At 40.3% G+C, this 27,221-nt stretch overlaps 1 protein-coding gene across 4 annotated transcripts in view; it reads right to left on the bottom strand.

The window, feature by feature from the left end:
* Positions 1-27,221, bottom strand: part of PDE1B (phosphodiesterase 1B) — a 470,076-nt gene that overhangs the window by 33,793 nt on the left and 409,062 nt on the right. For all 4 annotated transcript variants that reach the window (XM_089691396.1, XM_089691397.1, XM_089691399.1 and 1 more), the window contains 5 exons: positions 25,180-25,320; positions 12,103-12,203; positions 5,443-5,568; positions 4,450-4,551; positions 3,210-3,330 (listed from right to left, as the gene is read on the bottom strand). In XM_089691396.1, coding sequence (XP_089547522.1) covers positions 3,210-3,330; positions 4,450-4,551; positions 5,443-5,568; positions 12,103-12,203; positions 25,180-25,320 — 591 coding nt within the window. The remainder of the gene's footprint in view (positions 1-3,209; positions 3,331-4,449; positions 4,552-5,442; positions 5,569-12,102; positions 12,204-25,179; positions 25,321-27,221) is intronic.

The following is a 27,221-nucleotide window of genomic DNA, read 5'->3' on the forward strand; positions in this document are numbered from 1 at the left end:
CACAGCAACCCTAGATAATTGATTTATTCTGCTGCAACTACGTCTTGCATGGGTCCCAGGCTCCCAGGCTGTGATTGGACTGTGAAGGAAAAGCAACAGACTGATGAGTTCATTTGTCTATCACTCTGCTCTTTTGTCCTGTAAGCATGTTTTTTTTTTTACTGCCAGAGTCCTACAGCACAACTGATTGCCTGCTTCTGCTGCTTATCCCTTTCCCAAAGTAAACTCTGCTGTATAAAGGAGAGCAAGAGGCCGAGACGAAGTTCAAATTCAAGTAGTATCTCAAGTTGTTACTAGTTATTTTTTTAATGAATACATATCAGCATTTTCACGAAAAGCTTAATAACCGTACCCTCTATATTCTTATCATGACAGAGGACAGTAGGCACTTCAACTGGCTATATACAAGTGTTTACTTCTGTTGTTTAGCTGTAAAATGACTATGACACAACATGCCATCTTCCACAGTTGCTACACCTTTAGATTTATATTTTTAATTTAAATTTAAAATGCCCGAACAGTAGTTTAATATGCAATAATATTCCCCAGAAAGACTTGCAATGCAGTCTGTTATTAGACTCATAAAGTCAACTGATATATTATTGTAGGAGTCAGGCTAGATGATGGACTGCTGTGAAAATAATAATTGAAAGAGATGAGTATCTAAACAGTAAAATGGTGTTGCTGTATTAAAGAAATTTCTACTTAATGACAATGTTACCTTTTAATAATACAGCACAACAGACAACAGCAAATTTCCTTCCCACAGAGAACATAGGATCCAATTCACACAATGCCCAAAGGACACATCATTCGTAATTACAAAGTATTAACAAAGTTCCGTATACCTATTAATAGTATTTACAAAATTTCAAAATGCTTGAACTGCATCTGCATAGCTGCTTACTTTCTGTTACTTATTCCAAAATATCTTTGCGCATACTATTTCCTCTACCCACTAACTTCTAGCATGGCCATATTTGAGCAAACCACTTACATTCTGCATAACTCAGTCTTTTCATTGGTCCAAGACATTGGACTATAAGACATGCTTATCAAATATTCAATTAGACATTTGCCCAGCAAATCATTAACAGCTATTTGGCCAAGTGTCATAGGATAGAATTTGCATACTAATTTATGGCTTCATTTGTTCTATATATGATGTAGAGGCTAAAGGGCAAATCACTTGTTAGCAATTGAACTACAGTAGGGATGTATGGTTTTTTTGGGCAAATGTTAGACAAATTGCCATCAAATCTTTGAAAAAAGTACCTCTCTATTACCAAAAGATGGGCAAAATCATTATGTTCTTTACACAAATACGGACCTTCCGAGAAACCTCCAATTAAATCCATAAGCATGTATGGGACTTGATTGGCAAGTAACTATATTATTTTCATTTGTTTTAAAAATAGTAAATGGTGTATAGTATAGAGCTTTCAGTATATGAAACAACTAACAAACATGATGCTTGCGTTATTTTTTGTTTTTGAGGCTTTTCATTTCAATAGCATTTTTCATATTACATAATGTTGTTAACATACATTTTACATTTGAAGAATACAGCATCTTAAAGAAAAAAAGTTAATACACACTGTTTTTTATTGGTTGAACTAGATGTCTTTTTTCAACCTGACTATGTAACTATGGGGTTGAATTACTGAAACTGGAGAATGCAAAATTTGGTGCAGCTGTGCATGGTAGCCAATCAGCTTCTAACCCAGGGGTGGGCAAACTTTTTGACTTGAGGGCCGCAATGGGTTAATATATTGGACCCGGGGGCCGGACCAAGAGTAGATGAATGATGTGTATGTGTCATCCATAGTAAGTATAGTAATATTCCCCCATAGTAAGCATAGTAATTAATCCCCCATATAGTAATTCATCCCCCATAGTAATTCATCCCCCATAGTAATTCATCCCCCATATAGTAATTCATCCCCCATAGTAATTCATCCCCCATAGTAATTCATCCCCCATATAGTAATTCATCCCCCATATAGTAATTCATCCCCCATAGTAATTCATCCCCCATATAGTAATTCATCCCCCATAGTAATTAATCCCCCATATAGTAATTCATCCCCCATAGTAATTCATCCCCCATATAGTAATTCATCCCCCATATAGTAATTCATCCCCCCCATAGTAATTCATCCCCCATAGTAATTCATCCCCCATAGTAATTCATCCCCCCTATAGTAATTCATTCCCCATATTAATTCATCCCCCATATTAATTCATCCCCCATATTAAGTCCCCAAGTCCCCCCTGTGTCAATTCACTTACCTTTGCTCCGCGCGTTCCTCTCGCCGTGTTCCCGCGCCGTTCCGGTGTAGCATGAAAATCTGTCTCCTATGAGGAGCTGTCCCCCTCGACGTATCTGCGCATGTGCCAGTTTCAGGCATCAGCAGCCGATCGGCGATCTCCGGCACATGCGCAGATACGTCGAGGGGGACAGATCTTCATAGGAGACAGATTTTCATGCTACACCGGTCTTCAGGGCGGACTGTGAGAGGAGCCTAGTGGGAGCCTAGCTCCGCGGGCCGGATTAAAAGGTCCGCCGGGCCGTAGTTTGCCCATTGCTGTTCTAACCTGTTGAATGAAGCATTGAAAAAAAAAACTGGAAGCTGATTGGTTCCTATGCGGAGCTGCACCAGATTTTACACTCTCCAGTTTAGTAAATCAACCCCTATGTAACACTCAGTTACGTACCACAAACTTTGCTTTTGCTTATGCACAGCAAAATTGTTGAATATGTTATGAACTTTAAACTGGCTCATGTATTGCTCATCATCAATGTAATCCATCCTATATAGGAAACCAAGGTTGGAGATTACAACTGGTCTTCTCAAACTAGAACAAGTGCATGGCAGAAAATTCACTTCTCATTCACTGACTCTACTCACTATCCAGTTTTGGTACCTTTTCAAAAAATCTTATTTCTCAAAGGGGCTAATAAAGAATATTATAATATAAACATTTACACATATAGAACCTCATGGAATTAAAATTCCAAATAAAAGGCTTATTAGAATGGTAACCAACATAGTGCTAGTGTAAGATAGCATTAGCTATCTACTGTATGTCTTTTGAGATAGTTTTCTAGTCACTAGGAGAAAATACTAAACCTGCAGCTTAAATGTAAATGAATTAAACACCACTGAGGCTGATGCTGAATAATAATCCATATTGCTGTTTGCTACCTGTCGAAAGAACTCCTCCATTAGAGCTTTGGTCCATCGGGCATGCACCTTCCACTGCTTTGTAGGGTGGCTAATATCAGCTGCATGGAGTAGTAAAGATAGTGCCTTTGATTTGTCAGTGCTGCAATAAGAACCAAGACAGACATGGTAAGTAGATCTAGGCATGTACTAAAAAAAATCCATAATTACTGTACCTATTTTGTAGGTTACTGTAGTAACTGCAGTAACTGTACAATCCAAGGCCACCTTAACCATTAAGATAGCTGGTGTGCTGTTAGACAACTGTTTGAAGGCCAGAATGTATAAAACTGTTTTTATTCAAACCCCCTGGATTTTGGAATAAAACGTTCTCAGGAAAAACTCCTTTATCAGTGTGGAGAAGGGTCTGAAACTCCATCAAATTTTCCTCTTACAATAGGTTTTTGCTAAGTTTTAAAAAATTTAACAAGGCATGTAAATACACAGCTTACATTTTCTTTGAAAAGGAGCATGACAGGCTTTCAAAACCAAGAAAATGTAAACTCCTAGAGTTGGTAAGGCCTGTGTACTAGGGCTCATGACCCTGTTGGTTGAAACTCTGTCAGGTCTCTGTGGTGAGATCTCCTCTTATTTCCTTTCCCCAAACTCCCCAGCAAGGAGACAGAAAGCAATAAAACTTGACAAAGGTTCCAACCCTTCACCACACATAGTTTCAATTATAACATTCACTCTGTCTCCCTAAAATCAAACATTCCATTTCCATATAAAATTTACTGATAAAATAATAGTAGTGGGCCACTGATATCTTAAAGTAGCTTTTTTAAACTGATGATAGAAGCTAAGTAATTTAATTATATACATTATACTGCAGCTAGACTCTTCATCAGAAAATCACTTAGGTTTACAAACTCATTTTGGTGTGTTACCCCAGACTGAAAGCCTGGTGCAGTGAACACCCTCTTCTTTGGAATACAGTAGATCAGAACTGTATGTATGAACAGCTTACTATAGAATGTGTGGCTAGAGAGTGCCATTCTGGTAATGGCTGTAGGCTGCTTTTTTGTGACTAAAAATAAAAAAGCACATTGTCTTCAACAGCGTTAACTAAGGATGACTACTAGTCAGAGCAACACTCAAATCAGCATGATGGTGATTTTGCATTATGGATTGTACAACTTAAAAAAATGAGCTTGTAGGCAGACTGTTCTCTCCTAACACATTTCTATTTTATGAAATAAAAAAAATGTATGCATGTACTTACTTCTCCAGGGACTGTAGGGAGCTTTTCATTGTTTTCACTTGTTGGAAGTGACAAGACATGTCTGTGGCCAAGACCATCTCAATAACAAGAGACCTTAACTCCCTGAAAAAGCAGAATGAAAAACTGGGAATGTTGGACAGAAGAGCTTCTCAAAAGCTTCTGGTAACTCCAGCAATGTATACAACATAAGGCAACTCAATTTTTGTTACTCTGTAATGTGTTATAGTTCCACTCCCAGTGCTTTACAAGAGATATGGGCAGCCAGGCAAATGACTTGAAACACAATGAGATCCCAGAGACCATCACATATGTCATTGTTCAGTCTTACAACCTCAGCACAGAAAGCTGTTCCTCATTGATGCATATATGCAACCTCTTGGCGTTAAGGCCATATATGTGTACAGCCTGAGGGAACAGATTAAAAGCAAACAAAACCTTTAGGTACTTCAAATGACATTTTTCAAACCATTTACTGGGAATTCTTGTATACATTTTCATGTGAATGTTTGTACGTGCATTTTTTAGAAAATTTACTAATGTATGGTCAGTTTAGGTTTTGCTCTAGTACAGTAGAAAGTTTCCCGGTAAGCACTTTCTACATGCATTCTATCTTACATTCCTATGGTATTATTTGCTTAATACAGCTACAATCCCCAGACTGATGTAATCATACTTTAATGTTTTTCTTTTAGCTTTAGCTCAAGATGTGTAAGTAGCTTGGAATCTGTTGATAATAAAAAACCAAAGCGGAAACAAGCAGACATCTGTTCATTCCTCTCCAGAACAGGCCTGATTATCAATTCATTAATACCGGTGGTAATAAAATGCATTGGATGTCCATAAGCTCCCAATTATGTTAATAATGTTTTGTACTGTTAAGAGCAAACAAGTTTACAATTCTGAACATGTCCATTTTTTTTAATTCTCCCTTCACGCTTTGCTACTTTAGGAAACAAAGTGATATTAATTAGTTAGAAAGAACAACAAACTTACGTGAACTCATCTTTGGTGAGATTCACAAATATGTTCATTTCATCATCTTGCATAATTCGATATACTGCACTTACATGGTGGTTTTCAAGTACTGATCTGTCATTGTACAAGATAGCACAGTCTGACCTGTGAAGATAAATGTGAATAATGAGACACATTTATATACAGAACATACTGTATATTGAAATTAGACACAGGGTCATTCTGTTTATAAAGCATACAAAACTTAAAAATCAATTCCAAAGAAACTGCACAGACTGCACATACAATAGACAGCAGAGTTTGACCACCAATGGATACAGCAGACCTGGTCAGATGCACCACATGCAGCCACCACATCTGGATTGGTAAGATGCAATATACAAGAATGTTTTTCATGGGTTTAGATACTCTTTAAGCATTAGGTTAAGGGTTGAGTTCAAGTATTAAGGGAGTAACTTTTGTTAAGGGTTCAATTTAGAGGGAATATAAGGCCTGCTTCACACTGACAATTACCTGAATAACCTGGACAGCATCCAGGCTCAGACACTCATCCTGAACCTCAACACTCCACTCCTTTGACCTTACTACCATCGAGGAGGTCACCAAGATCTTCTCTAATGCCCGCCTCACCACCTGCCCCCTCGACCCTATCCCCTCACAACTCCTACGACCTCCTTCCTCCTCCATCCTACGCTCCCTCACCCACATCTTTAATCTCTCCCTCTCTTCCGGCGCATTCCCCTCCCCTCTGAAGCACGCGCACATCACCCCCATACTTAAAAAGCCCTCCCTGGACCCCAATGACCTGAACAACCTTAGAACCATCTCCTTGCTGCCATTTACATCCAAACTCCTCGAGCGCTTAGTCTACAATTGCCTAAGCTCCCACCTCAACCACAACAACCTCCTCGATCCCCTATAGTCCGGCTTCCATCCCCTACACTCCACCGAAACTGCCTTACTCAAACTCTCCAACGACCTGCTAACCGCCAAAGCTAACAGCCACTATTCAGTGCTCCTACTCCTTGACCTCTCCGCGGCCTTTGACACAGTCGACCACCCCCTCCTCCTCAAAAAACTACACTCCCTTGGCCTCAGAGATTCCGCTCTCTCCTGGGTCTCATCCTACCTATCACAACGCTCCTTCAGCATTACCTATAACGCTACCACCTCCCCCTCACTCCCGCTCTCTGTTGGGGTCCCCCAAGGCTCTGTCCTCGGGCCCCTTCTCTTCTCCATCTATACCTCCTGCCTTGGCCAACTCATACACTCTCACGGCTTCAACTACCACCCCTATGCCGACGACATGCAAATCTATCTCTCGACCCCTCACCTCACCCCCTCAGTCTCCGCCCGAATCACAAGCCTACTGAACAACATATCAGACTGGATGTCGCTCCACTTCCTTAAACTGAACCTCTCCAAAACTGAGCTCCTAATCTTCCTCCCAGCCCGCACACCACCCCCCATTGACTTCTCCATCACGTCCAACAATGCCACCATCAGGCCCACCCCGCAGGCCAGAGTACTTTGTGTCATACTTGACTCCAATCTATCCTTCCAGCCCCAAGTCCAATCGCTAACAAACACATGCAGACTCCACCTCCGCAACATCGCCAAAATCCGCACGTTCCTAACCCCAGAAACCACTAAGCAGCTCATCCACTCCCTCATCATATCATGACTCGACTACTGCAACTCCCTCCTCAATGGCCTGCCCCGCCACAGGCTATCCCGCTTCAGTCGATCCTGAATACGGCAGCCAAACTCATCCACCTTACCAACTGCTCCATTTGCCAATCCCTCCACTGGCTTCCAATTGCCCAATGGATCAAATTCAAAATCCTAACACTAACGTACAAAGCTGTCCATCATACTGCCCCAAACTACATCACCGACCTAATATCCAAGTACCACCCAACACGCACTTTCCGCTCCTCACAAGACCTACTTCTCTCTAGTTCCCTAGTCTCCTCCTCCTATGCCCGCCTCCAGGACTTCTCCAGGGCGTCACCCATCCTCTGGAACTCCCTACCCCAATCCATCAAACTATCACCTACTCTCCTTTAGGCGCACCCTGAAAACCCACCTCTTCAGGGAAGCCTACCCCACCCCCTGCTAATTGCCGCTCTCCTCCACTCTTCCTACCACTCCATCCCCCACAGCCATTTCCTCCTGTACCACTATCCCCTCCCTCCTAGATTGTAAGCTCCAAGAAGCAGGCCCCTTGTGTATCACATTGTATTGTTATTGTACTGTCTCATGTATTTTCCCCCATTGTAATGTACAGCGCTGAGCGAACTGTTGGCGCTATATAAATACTGTATAATAATAATAAGTAATCTCTAGGTGTACAGATACTTGTAAACAATGACAGCTGTTGTCAGTCTGTCATTACTTTGTACAGGCTGAGCGTTGCCGCTATTCACATACACTTGTCACGAAAAATCCACTGGTTCTTGCCACTGGAATCCATTCTATCCAGGTAATCCCAATGTGAAACAGGCCTTAGGGTTTAAGCCAGCCATAGGCACTACAGAGCAGTTGGATGTGTAGGTGCAGCTCAACTATCCTCAGATATCTGTTCAGATCACCATTTTTCCACACATCAATGCGTAACAGTTTACTAAAAAGAAGGCAGAGCTCATTTTGGGAAAAGAAAACATTTTGTTTGTTCTGCCCCCCCACAAGATTTCAGTCCTGCCCCCCAGGTCCAGTGATGTTGGTATAAGGAAGTGGGGGGGCCAGGGGATAGTGTACAGGCTTGGCAATGCCGGACCAGGACACACCACATTATTAGTTGGTTTGGTGCTGGAACCATGCAAATTATGCCATTGATCCAGGGATTCATAAGAAGATGGAAGTCCTGCTTATGTCTAGATCTGCCGTGTCTCCTTCCCCCTGCCATGATGCTATGGCTGTGATGCAGATTTGAAAGTAAGACTTGATATGTGAAGGGAGGACTGAGAAATCTATTGTTAGGGTGGCTGACTCTGATCTGATGGAGCTTACTCTTAATGAGATGGGTTTGGGGACTCGGACTTGAAGGAGGAACTCTATTGTGAAGAGGGACACTAATGTGATGTGGACTCTAATGGGAAGGTGGGAACTCTGAAGGGAAGGGGAATCTGAAGTGATAGGGGGCTATAATATAAAGGAGGAGCTATGATGTATTGGTGGGACTCTAATATAATGAAGGGACCCAGATGTGATGGGAGGACTCTAATCTGAAAGGGGAACTGATGAGGAAGGGGGAGGACTATTACATAATGGAAGAACTTTTATGTGGTGGTGGGACCAGGGGCGGACTGACAACTCATGGGGACCCCAAGTAATAGGGGATCATGGGGCCCCTGTGTCCTTGCCCAAACTCAAAAAAGCCTATGAGAAAGGTACCAGAGGCATCTCATGGGGCCCCCTTCTGACCCCGGGCCCTCGGGCAGTGCCCGAGTTTCCAAATGGTCAGTCCGCCCCTGGGTGGGACTCTGATGTGAAGAGGGAACACTGAAGTGAAGGGAGACTCCCATATGTGGCACCAAGGAGAGATTGACATCTTCCAGAACAGTTGTCAGCCCAATAAATACAGTCTGGGACTGGGGTGCCTCATGATTTTGCACATTTTTAAAGGATGCTGTGACTGGAAATGTTTGAGAAACGTAGACCTAATACATAGCCTTTTTTTGTCAAAGCAATGTAGAGACTCAGGGACTGAATTTTTTAATGCACCCCCAGACCAGGCAGGCTAGCTCCTGCTCTGGGTAGAAGTAGTATTCGACAACTGTTCATGGGTTGCTGCATTTGTCTAGCCTGTCCATCCTGTTGGAAATGGGGTTAATGTGACTGTGGAATGCCAGGAAAATGCCATCGAATTTCACTCAGGCGAATGTCAGACAAATTTCCCAACAAATCCTTCAACTGCTGAAACTAATGTACTTACACTGTGAGGAAAAGGCGGCTGTCTGTTTTCCATAATGTCCACCAATGGCTCATATAATAGCCACTGATTAAGCTGTATAACATTTTGGCAGATATGTCTCTACACTGCTTGAATAATATGGACTAAACCTTGGTAATTCACTGAAGACATGTGACTGTCACACTGTTACTATGGAAATGGTGCAGAGTTTTAATGTGTGACAGCTCTTATACTTGACACATGGGAGTTTCTGATGCAGGCAATTCAATCCTAAGAATAAGAGGACATAAATATATCATTTTAATACTGTTTAAAATCAGTTCTGACACTTGATAATTAATATAAAATTGAATCTTTGACTTGTAACTGAAGTGTAAATTTCTTTCCACAGTTCAAATAAAAAAAGATATGTTCCAATACATTTCATTAAGATATATGCATCATTTCTTATACAGCTTATGTTTTTAAATGACACTTGCTTAAAGCAGTATTAACCCCAAAAACATAAAGTAATGTGTTTCAGCTTATCAATCCTTAAATGTGATGGTTGCATAAAATTTCCTGTTGCAGGCTTTTTCACCCTTTTTCACCTGGTGATCCAGGCAGAAACTGTTTTAAAGTGGCTCCACTCTATGGAGGAGCAATGGGCCACCCTTATATGGCAACATTATAAGAAAATCGGACGAATAATCGTCTGGTTTTCCTCAATATTTCACAGCAAGTCGAAACTGAGGATGGTACAGAAAAATTCTTGGATGACAAAGGCTTCTTTTTGTTGTTTATTGTTTCTGATCATGTCCAGTCTTAGATTTTTCTCGTATGAAAAATCACATTAAACAAGAAAAATGTTGGAGTTTGTCCCTTTGGAAATTTTCATTTGGAAATTCTGAATCAGATGTACAAAGTTATGTATACACTATACAAAAATCAAACGATTGCACCTTTGAATTTTTCTTCCGATTTTCTCATATTGCTTTCGCCACTTTAGATCGACTAGCAGATTTAGAACAAATTATAGCCGAACTCCAGCTCAAAATTTTTAAAAAGAACAGACTAATTTAACTGATCTTAAAAAAGTCACATTAAAATGGAAATAAACCCTACTCTCCTTTACAGCCAAGGGAGCTGCCATCTTAGCCTCTGTTTGATCTGCAGTTGCCATGGCGCTGCACATGTGATCAGTTATGACACCAGTCGTTTGACAGTTTCACAGTTCGGTTGAGAGCACAAGCAGAGGCGTCCCTAGGGTAGGTAGGTGTCACCCGGTGCAGTAACACTTGGTGACACCCCCTTCGACAATCCCTGCAGAATGGATTGGATCTGCGGATTGAGCATAATGGATCAGACTCCGATCCATTATGCTCAATCCGCAGATCCGAGGCATCCTGCGGGGATCGTTGGCTTTCTTTACAACTTACCTTTTCTTGGAGCGGGTCCGGTGTCAGCCCGTATAGGTTGCATGCCGACGAGGATTGTCGGCATGCAACCTATACGGGGTGACACCGGACCCGCTCCAAGAAAAGGTAAGTTGTAAAGAAAGCTGACTATCCCCACATGATGGATCGGATCCATCCTGCGGGGATCGTTGGTTTGCTTTACAACTTACCTTACTGTGGAGTGGGTCCGGTGTCACCCCATGCGGTCAGTGTCACCTGGTGTGTACCACAACCCCTGCACTTGTCTCGGAATGTCACTGAGCAAAGCAACTATGACCGTTATAAATCACAACTTTGAATTGAACTGTTTTAGAAAAATGGTTAGATTGTTGGGTTTAGTTCTATTGAATGTACTATCAGTTATCAGTATGTCTGATGATGTATGGGGTTGATTAACTAAAGGAGTACAGTAAGTCCCTTACATATGAACTTTCAAGCTATGAACTTTCAAAGTTGCAAACATATGCCAATTGTATAAGTTAGTTCACATTTCTGGTATACATTCTCATGCATGCATCCTCTACAAGTGGTTGTGCTTCTGTCTACTTTAGTGTATACAGTACTTTCTCTTTAGTTCAACCTTTGTTTGTATGTATTATTTGTGTGAAATGTGTTATAAACCAGTAATTTATTATGCAGATAGTGTTAGTTTGGTACCTAAGCTAACTTTGTTGGACTTACAAACAAACTGGACTTACAAACTTGCTCTCGGAACAGAACTTATTCGTATGTAGAGAACTTGCTATGTAGCATATTCAAAGTAAATTTTCGCTAGACAGAATTAATACAGTAACAATTCATGTGTTTAAAAAAAAAAATAATCGTGTGCCAGAAGAATGAAAAAACTGAATTTTTCCTTCCATGTGATTGGATGATTAAAAGTCAGCACTGAATTTTCTATTTGCAAAGTGAATTTTTACTTAGTTTAGTGAATTTGTGCTGATTACAGTCATTCAATAACACGTAAACAAAAATCCTGTTTTTTTTTTCACCTTGCATATGATTGGGTAGTCTTTGCAAAGTGAATCTTCATCTTGTTTCACCTCATTCACTACGATAAGTGAACAATAACTTTGAAAGTGAACATGATCTTGTCCTTTAGCAAATCAGGATCAAAGACTCCATGTGTTGCAAGCTAAACCATAGTGCATGCCAACTTTGACAGGCCAGAGAGATACAGAAAAGCAGAATACATGTAAAAAAGGGGCCAGAAAGATAAAGTGCACACAGTAAATATAATATATAGCTAGAGAGAGATAAAAATGAAATTTGGATTTAAAATGGTGTCTTTTTTATGTTCATAAAACTGATTATAAATGCACTTACTTTGTCTGGATGTGGAAGCTATTCGTTGTACCTGTGTGTTCAAAATCATGGATGGCAGCTGCAAATATAATTGCCAGGATCTCAATCTCATTCAGGCAGTGCTATACAAAGAAATAAAAAAACTTAGGTGTCCGTTTGTGAACCAGCGGTAATAGATCGCTGCTCAGTTCTCCGGCATTCTCGGAGAACACAGTTCTCCTGTGAATGCAGTTTATGAAGCAGTTCTCCGAACGAAGGGAGAACGGTTTCCAAACGCTGGAGAACGGTCTACAAACTCTGAAAAACGGCTCATTTTACTATAATCTCTCCAGATTATAGTAAAAGACCAGTTTACTAAACAGAGGTAAATTATCTCTGCTTAGTTTTCGGTCCCTCTGATTCTCCAGCTCTGGGCTGGAGAATCTGGACGGAGAACACAGATCTCCAGAGAAGGGCTGACATGATCTCCTGAGTGCTATAAACTGTGAATGACCAGAGAATAGCTGAGATCCGTTGAATCGCAGCTATTCTCTGTGTCATAAAAGGACACCAATATATTATCAGGTGACCAGCAGAGGGAGTAACAGGACAGCTAGATTCACTGGAAAATCAAGCTACAAAAATGTACCACTTTAAGAAACTGAAACATTCAAAGTGCATTGTTTTAAATATTGTTAAAATGTTGAATATTTAATGAGGTTACATTAGAGTTAAAAGGAGCAGAAAATCCTCTTCAAAGACAGTTTTCTCCTCCGCACTTCTGTGTTCTCCAAGTGACTGACCTCTGCGGTTATTACATGGAGTTTAAATATTTACATATTCCATTTTAGCTCTTGCTTAAATATTATAGAAATGACAACGTATTTCATTAGTGCTCTCATCCAAAGTTTGTTTTTTTTCATTACTGCTAGAGCATTCTGTCTGACAAAGGCGGGATTTGTCACATTAGTGTCTTGAGAGTCTTTCTGTTGCTTTGCAAAATATCTCTTCTTAGTTCCAAAGTGAACTAGACATATGTCGTCTTATTCTCGGCAAAGAGCTTGCATTGGTAATATCTAGTGTCGGCTTTGTGTTAATAGAAGTTATATATATATATATATATATATATATATATATATATATATATACCATTTGTGTTTGTCCAAAAAGTTATATTGGGTTGAACAGCAAGAGATCCACAGTCACGGAGGGTTTGAATTTTCTCTGATGGATAACGATTCTGACCTGCAGTGTTCTCATGTGGACTTTAAAGCTGAACTGTGGCCACCTTACAGTACAGTTTAGTCCTTACACTACAGTACACTTTTGACCTTACAGTACAGTACACTTTAGCCCTGAGACGTACAGTTCCAAATGGAGTACACTGATCATAGCAGGTTGCTTGGTTGGCATCTCGTTAATTGAGAAAACATATTGCATTCCTTTCGCAGAATGCAAGGGGCTCTGTGATTGGAGGAGGTGCACAGTGTTCCAGTAGACGTTAGGGTAGCATCACCTTCATGTGGAGTGATCACTTTCTCGATGGTGCCTGGCTGGGATGTCATTGAGGGGAGTAGCACAGGATGTGGAACCAGCAAGTCTTACTAAACAATAATGCTGGGGCATCATTCCTTTCTCTGACACTGGGGTACCATTCCTCACACTGACCATTGACCCTGGGGCACCATTCCTTTCTCTGACACCGGGGTACCATTCCTCACACTGACCATTGACCCAGGGGCACCGTTCCTCCAATCTAAACAGGGCACTGTGCCTCACACTTGCACAGGGGCAACATTCTTTTTATGAGCTACTGATACAAGAGTACCATTCCTGGGCAACATTCCTCTCGCTGACCACTGACATAGGAGCTTCATTCCTGCCACTTACACAGGGGCCCAATTCTTCTCAATGACCACTGACACAGGGGCACCATTCCTCTTACCGATTACTGATGTGGGCAACATTCTTCTCACTGACCACTGACACAGGAGCTTCATTCCTCCCACTTACACAGGGACACAATTCTTCTCAATGACCACTGATACTGGGGCACCATTCCTCTTACCGATTACTGATGTGGGCAACATTCTTCTCACTGACCACTGACACAGGAGCTTCATTCCTCCCTCTTACACAGGGGCACAATTCTTCCCAATGACCAGTAACACAGGGGCACCATTCCCCTTTCTTGCACAGAAGCATCATTCCTCTTACACAGGGGTATCATTCCTGTCACTGACCACTGACATAGGGGCGCCATCATCCTACTTTTTTCTACTTGAGATACATTGCTCAGCTACATCCTCTGCTATTTCACTGTAAATGAAAAGCTGATCCATACATTTGTGTTCTCCTGACTTGACTACTGCAATGCTATACTCACTGGTGTACCTAAATCCACTATTAATCGATTTCAATGTTTACAAAATTCTGCAGCCAGATTCCTAACTAGGTCTGGTACAAGTGATCATATTACCCCTATCCTGGAATTCTTGCTCTGGCTACCCATCAGGTTTCACATAGACTTTAAGATCTTCTTGCTCACCTATAAGATTATTCATTGCTTGGCATCCTGTTATCTGTCTGAAGAGCAGAGGTTACGAGGAAGGGAGTAAGTTGATAAAAGTTCAAATTTTGATCTTCTGTGTATCCCCCCTACTCACCTATACTTGATGGGAAACAGAGCCTTCTCCTGCTATGCTCCAAAACGTAATTTCACTGAAATTCACTGAACATTATCCTATTTCTTTCTGTATGAGGATGATGACACTAATTATTTTAATTTAAAAAAATGTAAATACCCTTTTCCTAATTGATATACAGCTGTCACATGATCCAGCTCTTTCCCTGCTTGTATGCAGGGAAATATACACAGTAGGAGCTTCTAGTCCTCTGCTGCTGGTTACATGTTCAAAATAAAACAGCCTTTTGGATACAGAGAAAAAAAAATATATCAAACCGTTTTAAACTGTCATACAAATATATATTTGAAATCAAATTATTTTTTGGCAATAACATGGTGTGGTCGGATTTCTGTTTGTCACAGGCTGTCACACCCCTACAGCCTGTGTCTTACAATAACAGGGAGGTGAAGCCTCCATCAAACAAGATGTAATTTTGCCACACACACCCCCCGCCCTATTGTGTTGATCTGGTTAGTGGACATGAGGAGGGGGGAGGGAGTGGGTTGTCATTTACCACTGTGTATATGTCCACAGTGACTCTATAGTAACACAGGCTGCTCAGATGTGATAAGGAGGAAATGCCCAGCATAGAAACTCACTGTAACTCACTGTAAACTGAGCATGTGCAGTAGCTGCCAACACTACTCTGCAAAATCCCTAGCTGCATTGAGGATATGGACAGAAGGGGAGACAGAGAACAGAAGGATCAATCAGGTTTTTTGCAGAATACAGAAAACAAAACCCATAATGACTGATTGAGTATGAAAAGCATGTAATACAGAATTTATTGATAATTTCTAATGATGTGGGTTTAGTGACACTTTAAGTAACTGTACAGTATTGGAATGTATCCTATGGAATATGTATAAGAAAAATCCAGTGGTTCAAGAACAAAATACTGTATTAAAAGTTCATGTGTGTAATACAAATGATATGTTTTTAAATATAAAACATAAAAAATAAACAACTAAACATTTTTTAAACTACAGAGAAAAAGGTTGTTGTACCAAAAAGTCCCCAAAAACCTACAGGGACTATTTGCTTCAAAGGAGATTGCACACATGTTCTGGTGGACTTAATAATTGAGGGCTGAGCAAAAATTCCTATATCATGGATCATAGTTTCAAGATTAAGTGAATAGAAAGTGGTGGAAGATGTCTTCTATGAAAGAGTATGAACAAAATGAGAGTAAGATCAGTGTCTTTCTTCTGTGCTAACATTGTTAACATTTCCACTTCAAAATAAAGAATGGATTTGGGATTTGTTGGGGTTATTTGAGAATTGTTGGTCAAGGAAGTGAGGTAATGAAACAAGATGATTTTCTTGGTAATGTGGGACACCCCTGCTAATAGGGGAGTGTTGGAAAATGTAGTCCCCACTAAGTAATTTGGTTCCCTCTCACAGTTATAAATACCCATTAGCAGATTAACTGTCTTCCTAATCTATGAAACAGCTAAACCATGACAGACACTGGAAAGGTTCATGCAAAAGCTGTTTTAAGTACAGTTTTGTTGTACAGGAGAAGGATTAATTGGAAGAGGAGAGGAGGAAGACACGTAGAAATTCAAGTGAAAGAAGAGGAAGAAAAAACAAGGAAACATATTTTACCAATACGCTCGAAATTAATGCAAAATGTCTTATATTTGTAAAGAAATGAGAATATGTACATATATATATATGTACACATTTTATTGCTAGCTGTTAAACAATTTACTAATCACTTGGCATTATGTATAGAAACTTAATTAGCCTTTTGGTTTTTTCTAAGTCTCATTTGAGACTTAAAGCAAATACCCTTCCCACACTTGTTGCCGCACGCGAAACTGAAATGATAGTAAGTTTCTTTTGTTACAAGGCACAGTTTTAATGACTTATATAATTTATGGTTAGCTCCTTCATTATATAAAGCACCATTTATTACAGTAAATGAGGGTACACAGCTGCTGGCACAGCACAAATTAAACTATTTTTTATTCTGCCGCTAATTAGGTAATAAAATAGAGCCTGCTTTTCAAACCAATGTCATTTCATGATCACTTAAAGACAGTTTACACTCCTACATCTACATAGGAACACTAAAATTTAGTGTGGATTATGCTTTTAGTTTATTTTGTTTGATTATTACCAAAATGTTTGTGAGCGCGATTAATGCAATTAGGGACAGAAAACAGATCATTTACGCATCGCAGGAAGCGATCGTTAAACACTTGTAAGTTGCCACTATACAAATGTGTCTGGAATATTCATACACAGGGAATTCACAGCCTTACCAGCTTGTAGCCCCTTGGAATTTACTGTGTGGCCCCAGTCTGTTTTCTCCACTGTAGATGGTGCTCAATCGAGTGGTACCACTGCCTGAACAGGTAGTCCAAGGGAAACATGGTTTCTCTATGGTTTCCTGGGTCAATGGAACAGCGTAATGGTTGGCTATGCTGTGACCGTGTGATCCTTGGCAGCCATCTTGGGTCAGCAGGGGCTATTTAAAACCCTGCCCCCCCTTTTGGAGTGCATTTTGCTAGCGATAGGGAAAGGTTGATAAGCAGGCTAAAGACTCGCTATTCTGTAAAGGAGCCTCCCCTCTTGGTATTGGACCGGCCAGGCCACACTTCACCATCCAAGACAGATGCTGTTGGAATCTCTTCATAGCTACCTCTTTGATTGCATTGAACTGTGAGTTATTTTCATAGTGGTGCTCTTCCACTAGGGTATTTGTATTGTCAGCATTCTGCTCAATACGTTTTAAGTTTTCTGCAACCAGACTCTGTGTTCATTGCTGCCACACCACACTACACCTCTGCACAAAAGCTTGCTCTGGGGGCACTCATGCGTGTGTGCTCCTAAACTGCCTCTGCATGTCTTGGCCTTGCCCCCCACTCGCTCCTCAGTGGCTATGATTGACAGCAGCAGGGGTGGACTGACCATTTGGAAACTCGGGCACTGCCTGAGGGCCTGGGGTCAGTAGGGGGCCCCATGAGATGCCCCTGGTACCTTTTTCATAGGCTTTTTTGAGTTTGGGCAAGGACACAGGGGCCCCATGATCCCCTATTGCCCGGGGGCCTCATGAGTTGTCAGTCCGCCACTGGACAGCAGCCAATGTCTCCTGCTGCTGTGTCCCAGCCAATGAGGACGGAGAGACCCGGGAGCTTCTTTTGTGCACAGCGCTGGATCATGATCAGGCTCAGTTAAGTATTAGGGGGACTGAAGTGGTAGCTTCTCACTGAAGATTTTTACCTTCATGCATGGAATACATGAAGGTAAAAAACCTTCAGCCTTTAGAACCACTTTAAACTGGTTCTTACAAGCTAAAATGATTTGATTTCTTGCATACATTCCCACTTTGTATGTGCTGTCTGTTCGCTTTTTGTGTGTGTGTTGTAACAGTGCTGGGTCCTGCCACTGGGGAACAGAGGCTAAAAGGTACACAGGAATCTCAAGAATGCAGACTGAAGAGCTCCAGGCATTTTGAGTTTTCTTTGAATAATGTAGTTCCCAGATCAGGGTCTAAAGCTTGGACACTGAAAGCCGGAGACCAGCAGGCTTGTTACAAACTAAGACCTGAAAGTAGTTTGGGACTCCACCCTTCCAAGGAGTCCAGGTGGTTGCAAGGAAGCAGCCAGAAGTGTGCATGTCTGCACCAGACAGGTGTAGTCTGTGAGGAAATAGGCCGAGACCCGAAGTCTGAGGGTCAGAGCAGCAGGCAGTTGTGAGTGTGTAGAAACATGCTTCAAAAGGGGGGTGCTGTAAAGTGGTCTGAGGGACCATAACCTGAAGTGTGAGTCTGAGGCCTTAGCAGTGGTGCTGCAAGATAGAGCCAGGAGGCTGCTTATCATTTATTTTCATCTATTGAAGTGATGGTAGAAACCGTTGCACAAGTAACTTTGTTCTGTGGAGATTTTTCTTTTGTTTTGAATAAAAGAGGGCCAACAAGCCCTGAAACCATACTCTGGTGTGATCTGAACTCACTGGAAAGCACTACACACTTGAGCCATAACCATCATCATAATATTATTATTAGTATTATTATTATTATAATACACGATTTATACAGTGCCAACAGTTTGCCCAGCACTTTACAATATAAAGGGAAACAGTACAGTTACAATACAATAATAAACAAGAAGGTTAAGAGGGCCCTGCTTATAGGAGCGTACAATCTAATACGGTGCGGCAAGTGGTGAAAAATGTTATAACTGTGGGGGATGAGCTGATGGAAATGATAAATGTCTATTCGGAGGCCCGATAGGTTTCCCTGAAGATATGAGTTTTTTTTCCCCTACTCTGGCTTAAAGGCAGCTAGAATAGGGAATAGCTAGGCAGACTGAGGTATAGAGTTCCAGAGGATGGGGACGGCTCTGGTGAAGTCCTGGAGACGAGCAAAGGAGGAGGGGACAAGGGAGCTTGAGAGCAGGAGGTCATGAGATGAGCCAATCCCGAAGCCTACCCCGCCCCCAGCTAATACTGGAATCCACTACTCCTCCTACCACTCCATCCCCCACAGCTAATTACCTCTTGTACCACTATCCCCTCCCTCCTAGACTGTAAGCTCCAAGGAGCAGGGCCCTCTAATCCCTCTTGTATTGAACTGTATTGTTACTGTACTGTCTCCCTCCATAATGTAAAGCGCTGAGCAAACTGTCGGCGCTATATAAGTCCTGTATAACAATAATAATAATAAGTGGAGAGGACGGTTTGGATGATATTTGGAGACAAGAATGGTGATGTAGCTCGGGGCAGAGTTGTGATTGGCTTTGTACATTGTTATTAGTATTTTGCATTTAATTTGCTGGGCAATTGAAAGCTAGTGGAGGGATTAGTAAGGGTGGCAGACATGGAGCGGTTGGTAATGTAGATGTTCCTGGTAGCAGCATTCATGACAGACTGCAGAGGGGATAGCCTACAGAGAGGTAGGCCTATGAGAAGGGAGCTGCAATAGTCAAGGCAAGATATAAAAAGGGAGTGAATGAGTAGCTTGGTGGTTTCATTAGTTAGAGATGTTACGTGGGTGAAATCTACAAGCTATTGACAGTGATTGGATTTGAAGCTGAAAGGATAGGTCAGAGTCTAGGATTACACCAAGTAACCTGGCTTGAGGGGATAGACTGATAGTTGCATTATTAATCTTGTTGTTAATCAAATGAAAGGTTTTTTTTTTCTCTGACCTTTTACTATGATCTTAAGCAGTTTCATGTAATGTCCCCACAGTCTCTTTTAGCATGTCCCAATCTCTACTGTATCTACAGTGCCTTGAAAAAAGTATTCATACCCCTTGAAATTTTCCACATTTTGTCATATTACAGCCAAAAACATAAATGTATTTTATTGGGATTTTGTGTGATAGACCAACACAAAGAGGCACATAATTGTAAAGTGGAAGGAAAATGATAAATGGTTTTTCAAATATTTTACAAATAAATATCTGAAAAGTGTGGCATGCATTTGTATTCAGCCCCCTTTACTCTGATACCCCTACAAACAGCATCACGAAGGCCACGGAACACACCAGACAGGTCAGGGATAAAGTTGTGGAGAAGTTTAAAGCAGGGTTAGGTTATAAAAAATTGCCCAAGCTTTGAACATCTCTTGGAGCACTGTTCAATCCATAATCCGAAAATGGAAAGAGTATGGCACAACTGCAAACCTACCAAGACATGGCCGTCCACCTAAACTAGAAGGCCGGGTAAGGAGAGCATTAATCAGAGAAGCAGCCAAGAGGCCCATGGTAACTCTGAAGGAGCTGCAGAGATCCACAGCTGAGATGGGAGAATCTGTCCTATTAGATGTGCACTCCACAAATCTGGCCTATGGAAGAGTGGCAAGAAGAAAGCCATTGTTGAAAGAAAGCCACTAGAAGTCCCGTTTGCAGTTTGGTTTGTGAGAAGCCATGTGTGTGTGTGTGGGGGGGGCAGCAAACATGTGGAAGAAGGTGCTGTTGTCAGATGAGACCACAATTTTTGGCCTAAAAGCAAAATGCTATGTGTGGCGGAAAACTAACACTGCACATCACACTGAACAAATCATCCGAACTGTGAAGCATGTTGGTGGCAGCATCATGTTGTGGGGATGCTTTTCTTTAGCAGGGACAGGGAAGCTGGTCAGAGTTGATGGGAAGATGGATGGAGCCAAATATAGGGCAATCTTAGAAGAAAACCTGTTAGAGTCTGCAAAAGATTTGAGACTGGGGCAGAGGTTCACCTTCCAGCAGGACAATGACCTTAACCATTAGCCGCCTGGCCAATGGCCGCTTGGCGGCTTCAAAACTGTCTCTGCACTCCGGGTGCACGCCATTTGGCGTGCTCCCGCACATGCGCAGTTTGCGCTAATGCAGAGCGGCGCAGCAGTGCAATCTGTCACCGGCCGTGTACCTCGGACACGGCCGATGACAGATCCGAGTACCGGCTCCCGTTGCTGGTACCATGTGACCTGCTGTGACCAATCACAGCAGGTCACATGACAGTTGTATACAATGGATGGCTTCATTCATGATGCCATCCATTGTATACTAGTGCCTAGCTGTGAATGGTCACAGCTAATCACATGCACATGTCATGTGATTAGCTGTGACCAAATCACAGCTAAGCACAAAAAAAAAAAAAAGCTGAATGAATCGATTTCATTCAGGTAAATGCTTGCTTATAGCAAAGTAATTCTTTGCAATAAGCAAATTGTGTAAAAAAAAAAAAAAAATACTGATCACTTCCCCAAAGTAGTACAATGTTACTATGGTAACATTGTACTACTTTGGTCATAGTAAAATATGAAAAAAAAATCTTAAAAAAAATTTAAAAAAATGTAATAAAAAATTAAATATAATAATAAAAAAAAAAAAAAATTAAAAAAAAAAAATATATATATATATATATTTTTCATACTGTCACCAGTCAGTGTCCCTGTTCACCGCCATGCCAGTTATATAATGACGCTGTACTGCACTGGTGACAGTATGTAAAAAAAAAAATAGTGAAAATAATTTTTTTAATTTTTTCATTTTCCGAAAAATTATGACAAAAAAATACAACTTCAAAAAACTCGCCATGCCTCTTATGAAGTACGTCGGACTGTCTACTCTGCAAAAAGGGGTCATTTGGGGATATCTGTACTATTCTGACATTCTTGGACCTCAAGAAATTAGATTGGCTGTCAGTACTTCAGGATTGATCAATATTCAGATCTATACCATAGTTTGTGAACTCTATAACTTTCCTACAAACTAAAAAATACATCCTAATTTGGGTTATTTTCACCAAAGACATGTAGCAGAATACATTTCGGTCTAAATTTATGAAGAACAATTATTTATTTGTAAACTTTTATAACAGAAACAAAGAAAAATGTGTTTTTTTTTCAAAATTTTTGGTCTTTTTTTGTTAATTTAGCAAAAAATAAAAACCCCAGCGGTGATTAAATACCACCAAAAGAAAGCTCTAGTTGTGTGAAGAAAATGATAAAATTTTAGTTTGGGTACAATGTTGTATGACCGCGCAATTGTCATTCAAAGTGTGAGAGCGCTGAAACCTGAAAAATGGCCTGGGCAGGAAGGTGTAAAATTGCACGGTATTGAAACGGTTAAACAAACAGCTAGAGCTACAATGGAGTGGCTTAAATCAAAGCATATTCATGGGTTAGAATGGCCCAGTCAAAGTCCAGACCTAAATCCAATTGAGAATCTGTAGCAAGACTTGAAAATTGCTGTTTACAGACACTCTCTATCCAATCTGACAGAGTTTGAGCTATTTTGCAAAGAAGAATGGGCAAACATTTCACTCTCTAGATGTGCAAAGCTGGTAGAGACATACCCAAAAAGACATGCAACTGTAAATGCAGTGAAAGTTGGTTCTACAAAGTATTGACTCAGTGGGGCTGAATACAAATACAACATTTACCTTAATCTAAATGCATCCAGAGCATCTGGATGTGGCATCTGGGTAGGACTACATCCTCTTATCACATGTTCTTCTGCTGTAAACTATTTCTTTTTAGGAATTACATATGCCTGCATGCCTTATTTCCGGAGGTCTGCAGTGAAGGAAGTTCAAAGGCAAGAATAATTTCTTGGGTAGCCTGTAGTGTATCTATCTGCATAGGCAAACAGGTTTGCTTAGGGGGCTTTTTAACCAATTCAATACCGGGCATTTTACCCCTTTCCTGCCCAGGCCATTTTTCAGGTTTCAGCGCTCTCACACTTTGAATGACAATTGCGCGGTCATACAACATTGTACCCAAACTAAAATTTTATAATTTTCTTCACACAACTAGAGCTTTCTTTTGGTGGTATTTAATCACCGCCGGGGTTTTTATTTTTTGCTAAATTAACAAAAAAAGACCGAAACACGTTTTTCTTTGTTTCTGTTATGAAAGTTTGCAAATAAATAATTGTTCTTCATAAATTTAGGCCAAGATGCCAAGATGTGTTCTACTACATGTCTTTGGTGAAAATAACCCAAATTAGGATGTATTTTTTAGTTTGCAGGAAAGTTATAGAGTTCACAAACTATGGTATAGATCTGAATATTGATCAATCCTGAAGTACTGACACCCAATCTAATTTCTTGAGGTCCGAGAATGTCAGAATAGTACAGATATCCCCCAAATTACCCCTTTTTGCAAAGTAGACAGTCCAACGTACTTCATAAGAGGCATGGCGAGTTTTTTGAAGTTGTATTTTTTTTGTCATAATTTTTCGGAAAATGAAAAAATAAAAAAATTTATTTTCACTATTTTTTTTTTTACATACTGTCACCAGTGCAGTACAGCATCATCATATAACTGGCATAGCGGTGATCAGGGACGCTGACTGGTGACAGTGTGCAAAAAAAATGTTTTTTTTTTATTTCTTTATTATTTAAAATTTTTTATTACATTTTTTTTTTTTTAAGATTTTTTTTCATATTTCACTATGTCCAAAGTAGTACAATGTTACCATAGTAACATTGCACTACTTTGGGGAAGTGATCAGAATTTTTTATTTTTTTTTTTACACAATTTGTTTATAGCAAAGAATTACTTTGCTATAAGCAAGCATTTACCTGAATGACATCGATTCATTCAGGGGTTTTTTTTTTTTGTGCTTAGCTGTGATTTGGCCACAGCTAATCACATGACATGTGCATGTGATTAGCTGTGACCATTCACAGCTAGGCACTAGTATACAATGGATGGCATCATGAATGATGGCTTTGCAAGCACGCGAACTGCGCATGTGCGGGAGTACGCCATATGGCGGCCTACCGAAAAGCTAGTGCATTTTTCCGGACGCCAAACGGCTATTGGACAGGCGTCAAATGGTTAAAGATGAGGTGACCTGACATACTGTAGTATAATAAATGCCTGGGTGAAAACAGGGATAGTCACTATTACAACAATTGGAGTCAGAATATTTACAAATTATAGTTAAAGTGTCACTAAAACACATAATAAAAACTATCAATAAATGCTGTATTACATGCTGTACATACTCGCGCAGTCACTATGAGATTCGTTTTCTGCAAAAATCTGGTTGATCCTGCTCTTCTCTACCTCTGCCTTCTGTTCATGCTCCAACTTCAGCAAAGGATTTTACAACTTTAGTGGCAGCTCTGCACATGCTCAGTTTTCAGTGTGTTTCTATGCTGAGCATTTCCTCCCTATCACATCTGAGCAGCCCACATGACTATAAAGTCACACATGTGGGCATATACATGGTGGTAAATGACAGCCTACTCTCTCCCTCCTTTTCCATGCCCACTAACCAGCTAAACACAAGGGGTGGGATAATACATGTAGACTAATGGAGGCTTCACCTCCCTCTTTTTCTAAGACACAGACGGGAGCGGCGTGACACAGACTGTGACTGGCAGAAATCTGCCCACACCATGTTATTTCCACTAATAAAGATTTGATTGCAAATATATTTGCATGCCAATTTAAAACAGTGTATTGATATTATTTATATTTTTATTTATGTTTACTCTGTGTTCCAAAGGCTGTTTTTTTTAACATGTGACCAGCAGCAGAGGATTCGAAGTTCCTTCTGCTTATCTTTCCCTGTAGACAAGCTGGGAAAGAACTGGATCAGGTGACAGCTGTATATCAATTAGGAAGAAGGTACTTAGATGTTTTTTCTTTACTAAAATAATTACAGTGCCATCATCCACATACAAAAATAGAAGGGACATCTTTAATTAAACAGTGTGTGTTTAGAATCACTTTTATCTTTTAATTTGGAAGGTCATAAAGCCATAATAAAAGGCAGTTTAGAATTATTTATCAGGATTGCTTTTTTCAAAAGCGAAGCAGAAAAAACATAATATTTAGAAGCATCATAGGCAAAACTCCTATTATATTCCTAATATTTCTGAGACGTGTGATATGTAAGGATCAAATCAAAACATTATTAAAGAAGTACTACATCAAGGCCATAATGAAATTCATGAGAAGTTTGCAATGACATGCTTACCACCATGCCTGTACGTAAAAGGAAGCAGTGAACTGTCTGTGTCACGTCTGCTGCATGGATCTGGTTATGGTAAGGATTCTTATACTTCCCATAGCCACTCTCCAGGGAATCCAGAAAACTCATTAAAAACGCAACGGGAATCTAAGAGGAAGAAAAGCATGTTGTAAGTAGATTTGTTAATGCTACAATGCTACAACTTTCTTACAACTAAAAGCATACATACAATAAGGCTTCAGGTTTCAGGTACTTTTATTGACAGTACAGTTTAGCACCAACAATTTTTAGCAGCACTTTAAATATTGAACATTCACATCAGTCCCAGACTTTAAAGATCCTAAAGCAGTATTAAGCCCAAAAGCAAATGTTTGTTATATTAGAGCTTACCAATTCTTACATGAGATGACTGCATTTGTTTTCTTTTTTAGGTTTTCTTTCTTTTAGTTTCATCTGGTGATCCAGACAAGAAGTCTGGTGTTTTTCTAAGGAACACTCTTCCCTGCAGATGTGTCAGGTGTGTTTATGTTTTAATTTATTTTATCAGCTTTTATTTATGTAAACTCTTTATCTCAAAAGAAGAAAACTGTAAATGTAGTAGCTGTAACTGCTTATAAAGTGTGGGCTGGAGTTTGGCTAGTGTATCTAAATCTGCTAGTACATCTAACACTCCCCTCACCCCAGACTGACAGTGCTGCTTTCTAAAAGTGCCCCCTGTGCTCCTTCATCCAGATGGGGGCACCCTAATACAGGAGGTATGTTACTGGCCAAAAATGACCAAAAAGAGAAAACTAATGCAGCTACCACATGCACCTTGCATACGGGCATCACAATTTACTGCTGTTTACTAAGGAACTTGTGACGCACGTGTGCAAGGGGACAAAAACTGTGTGTACAGACCTAAAAAATGTTGGGTATTGGCGAGCAAATGTGTGTAAAACGTATAGACAAGTACAATTCTTCTTCATTGCCAGTATTGTAATATTCTCATTTATACTTATTGCACCCGTGTGCAAGGTGCACTCAAAGGAAACATTTTCTATTTTATTCTATTTCTTTTGTTTTACTGCTCTGTAATCAAGGCTGTATTACTGATCTTTACTCAGCTGTGTGCAATGTCCCATAGACAACAATACATCTCATTTCAGATCTGTAAAAAAACTCAGCATTTTTACTCCCATGTGCAACAGACCTAAAGATTGATAAATCGCAATATATTACATTTTTTGTTTTGGATTTAATACCACTTTAACGTTCCTACCTCACATGAATACATACACAGACTAGGACCAATTTACCAATACCTCCCAATTTTCGGAAATCAGAAAAAGGGACACCCTCTAGCACAAATACATATCCCTCGGCAAAATTCATATCCGTGCCGCACTCCCAGTTATGTAGACCATTAAGAATTTACATGCCAGCAGTTATTGGTTAAACCCAGAATTCATTTTTTCTACCACTACTTTTCTTTTATAGTGGCTTTTCAAAATAGTAAGCAGGATACTTCAGACATAGGATGAAACTTTTAGTGAAGAATAACATATTTGGCAGCTGAAAAGTACATTTTCATAGATACCTGTACATCAGACCAAAAAAAGAATGATCAGGTATTACCTGATATGGGCCTACATCCCTAAACGTTACACTTGAAAAAAGAAGAACCCCCCAATGGGACTTTAATGGCAGCAATGCATAAGTTAAAATATTCACATCGATCTTTATTTTGTATCACAATAAAAAGTCGAACATTTAAAAATGGCGAGTGACTTGTAACCATCGAAGTGCACACCAGGGAGTGGTAGCAATCTATTTTGGTTTTATGTTATGGTTGACAGTCATTCTGAGTTGATTCATTAATCGTGTGAGTAACTGGCACTCATATGTATACAGATAAAGTATATGGATATGTTTCAAGTAGATTATACATGTTTTAAATAAATGTATTCTTTGATTTCTTAGATGTTGCTATTTTTCTGCAGATTTTTCTCCCTGAGGAAGGAGTTGATTTACTTGTGCTGGATTTGTATAACAAACTCTTTAGTCTG

This window comes from Staurois parvus, unplaced genomic scaffold, assembly GCF_062004578.1.
Source record: "Staurois parvus isolate SC_StPar_1 unplaced genomic scaffold, SC_StPar_1.0 ptg000562l, whole genome shotgun sequence".
NCBI classification, from domain to species: domain Eukaryota; kingdom Metazoa; phylum Chordata; class Amphibia; order Anura; family Ranidae; genus Staurois; species Staurois parvus.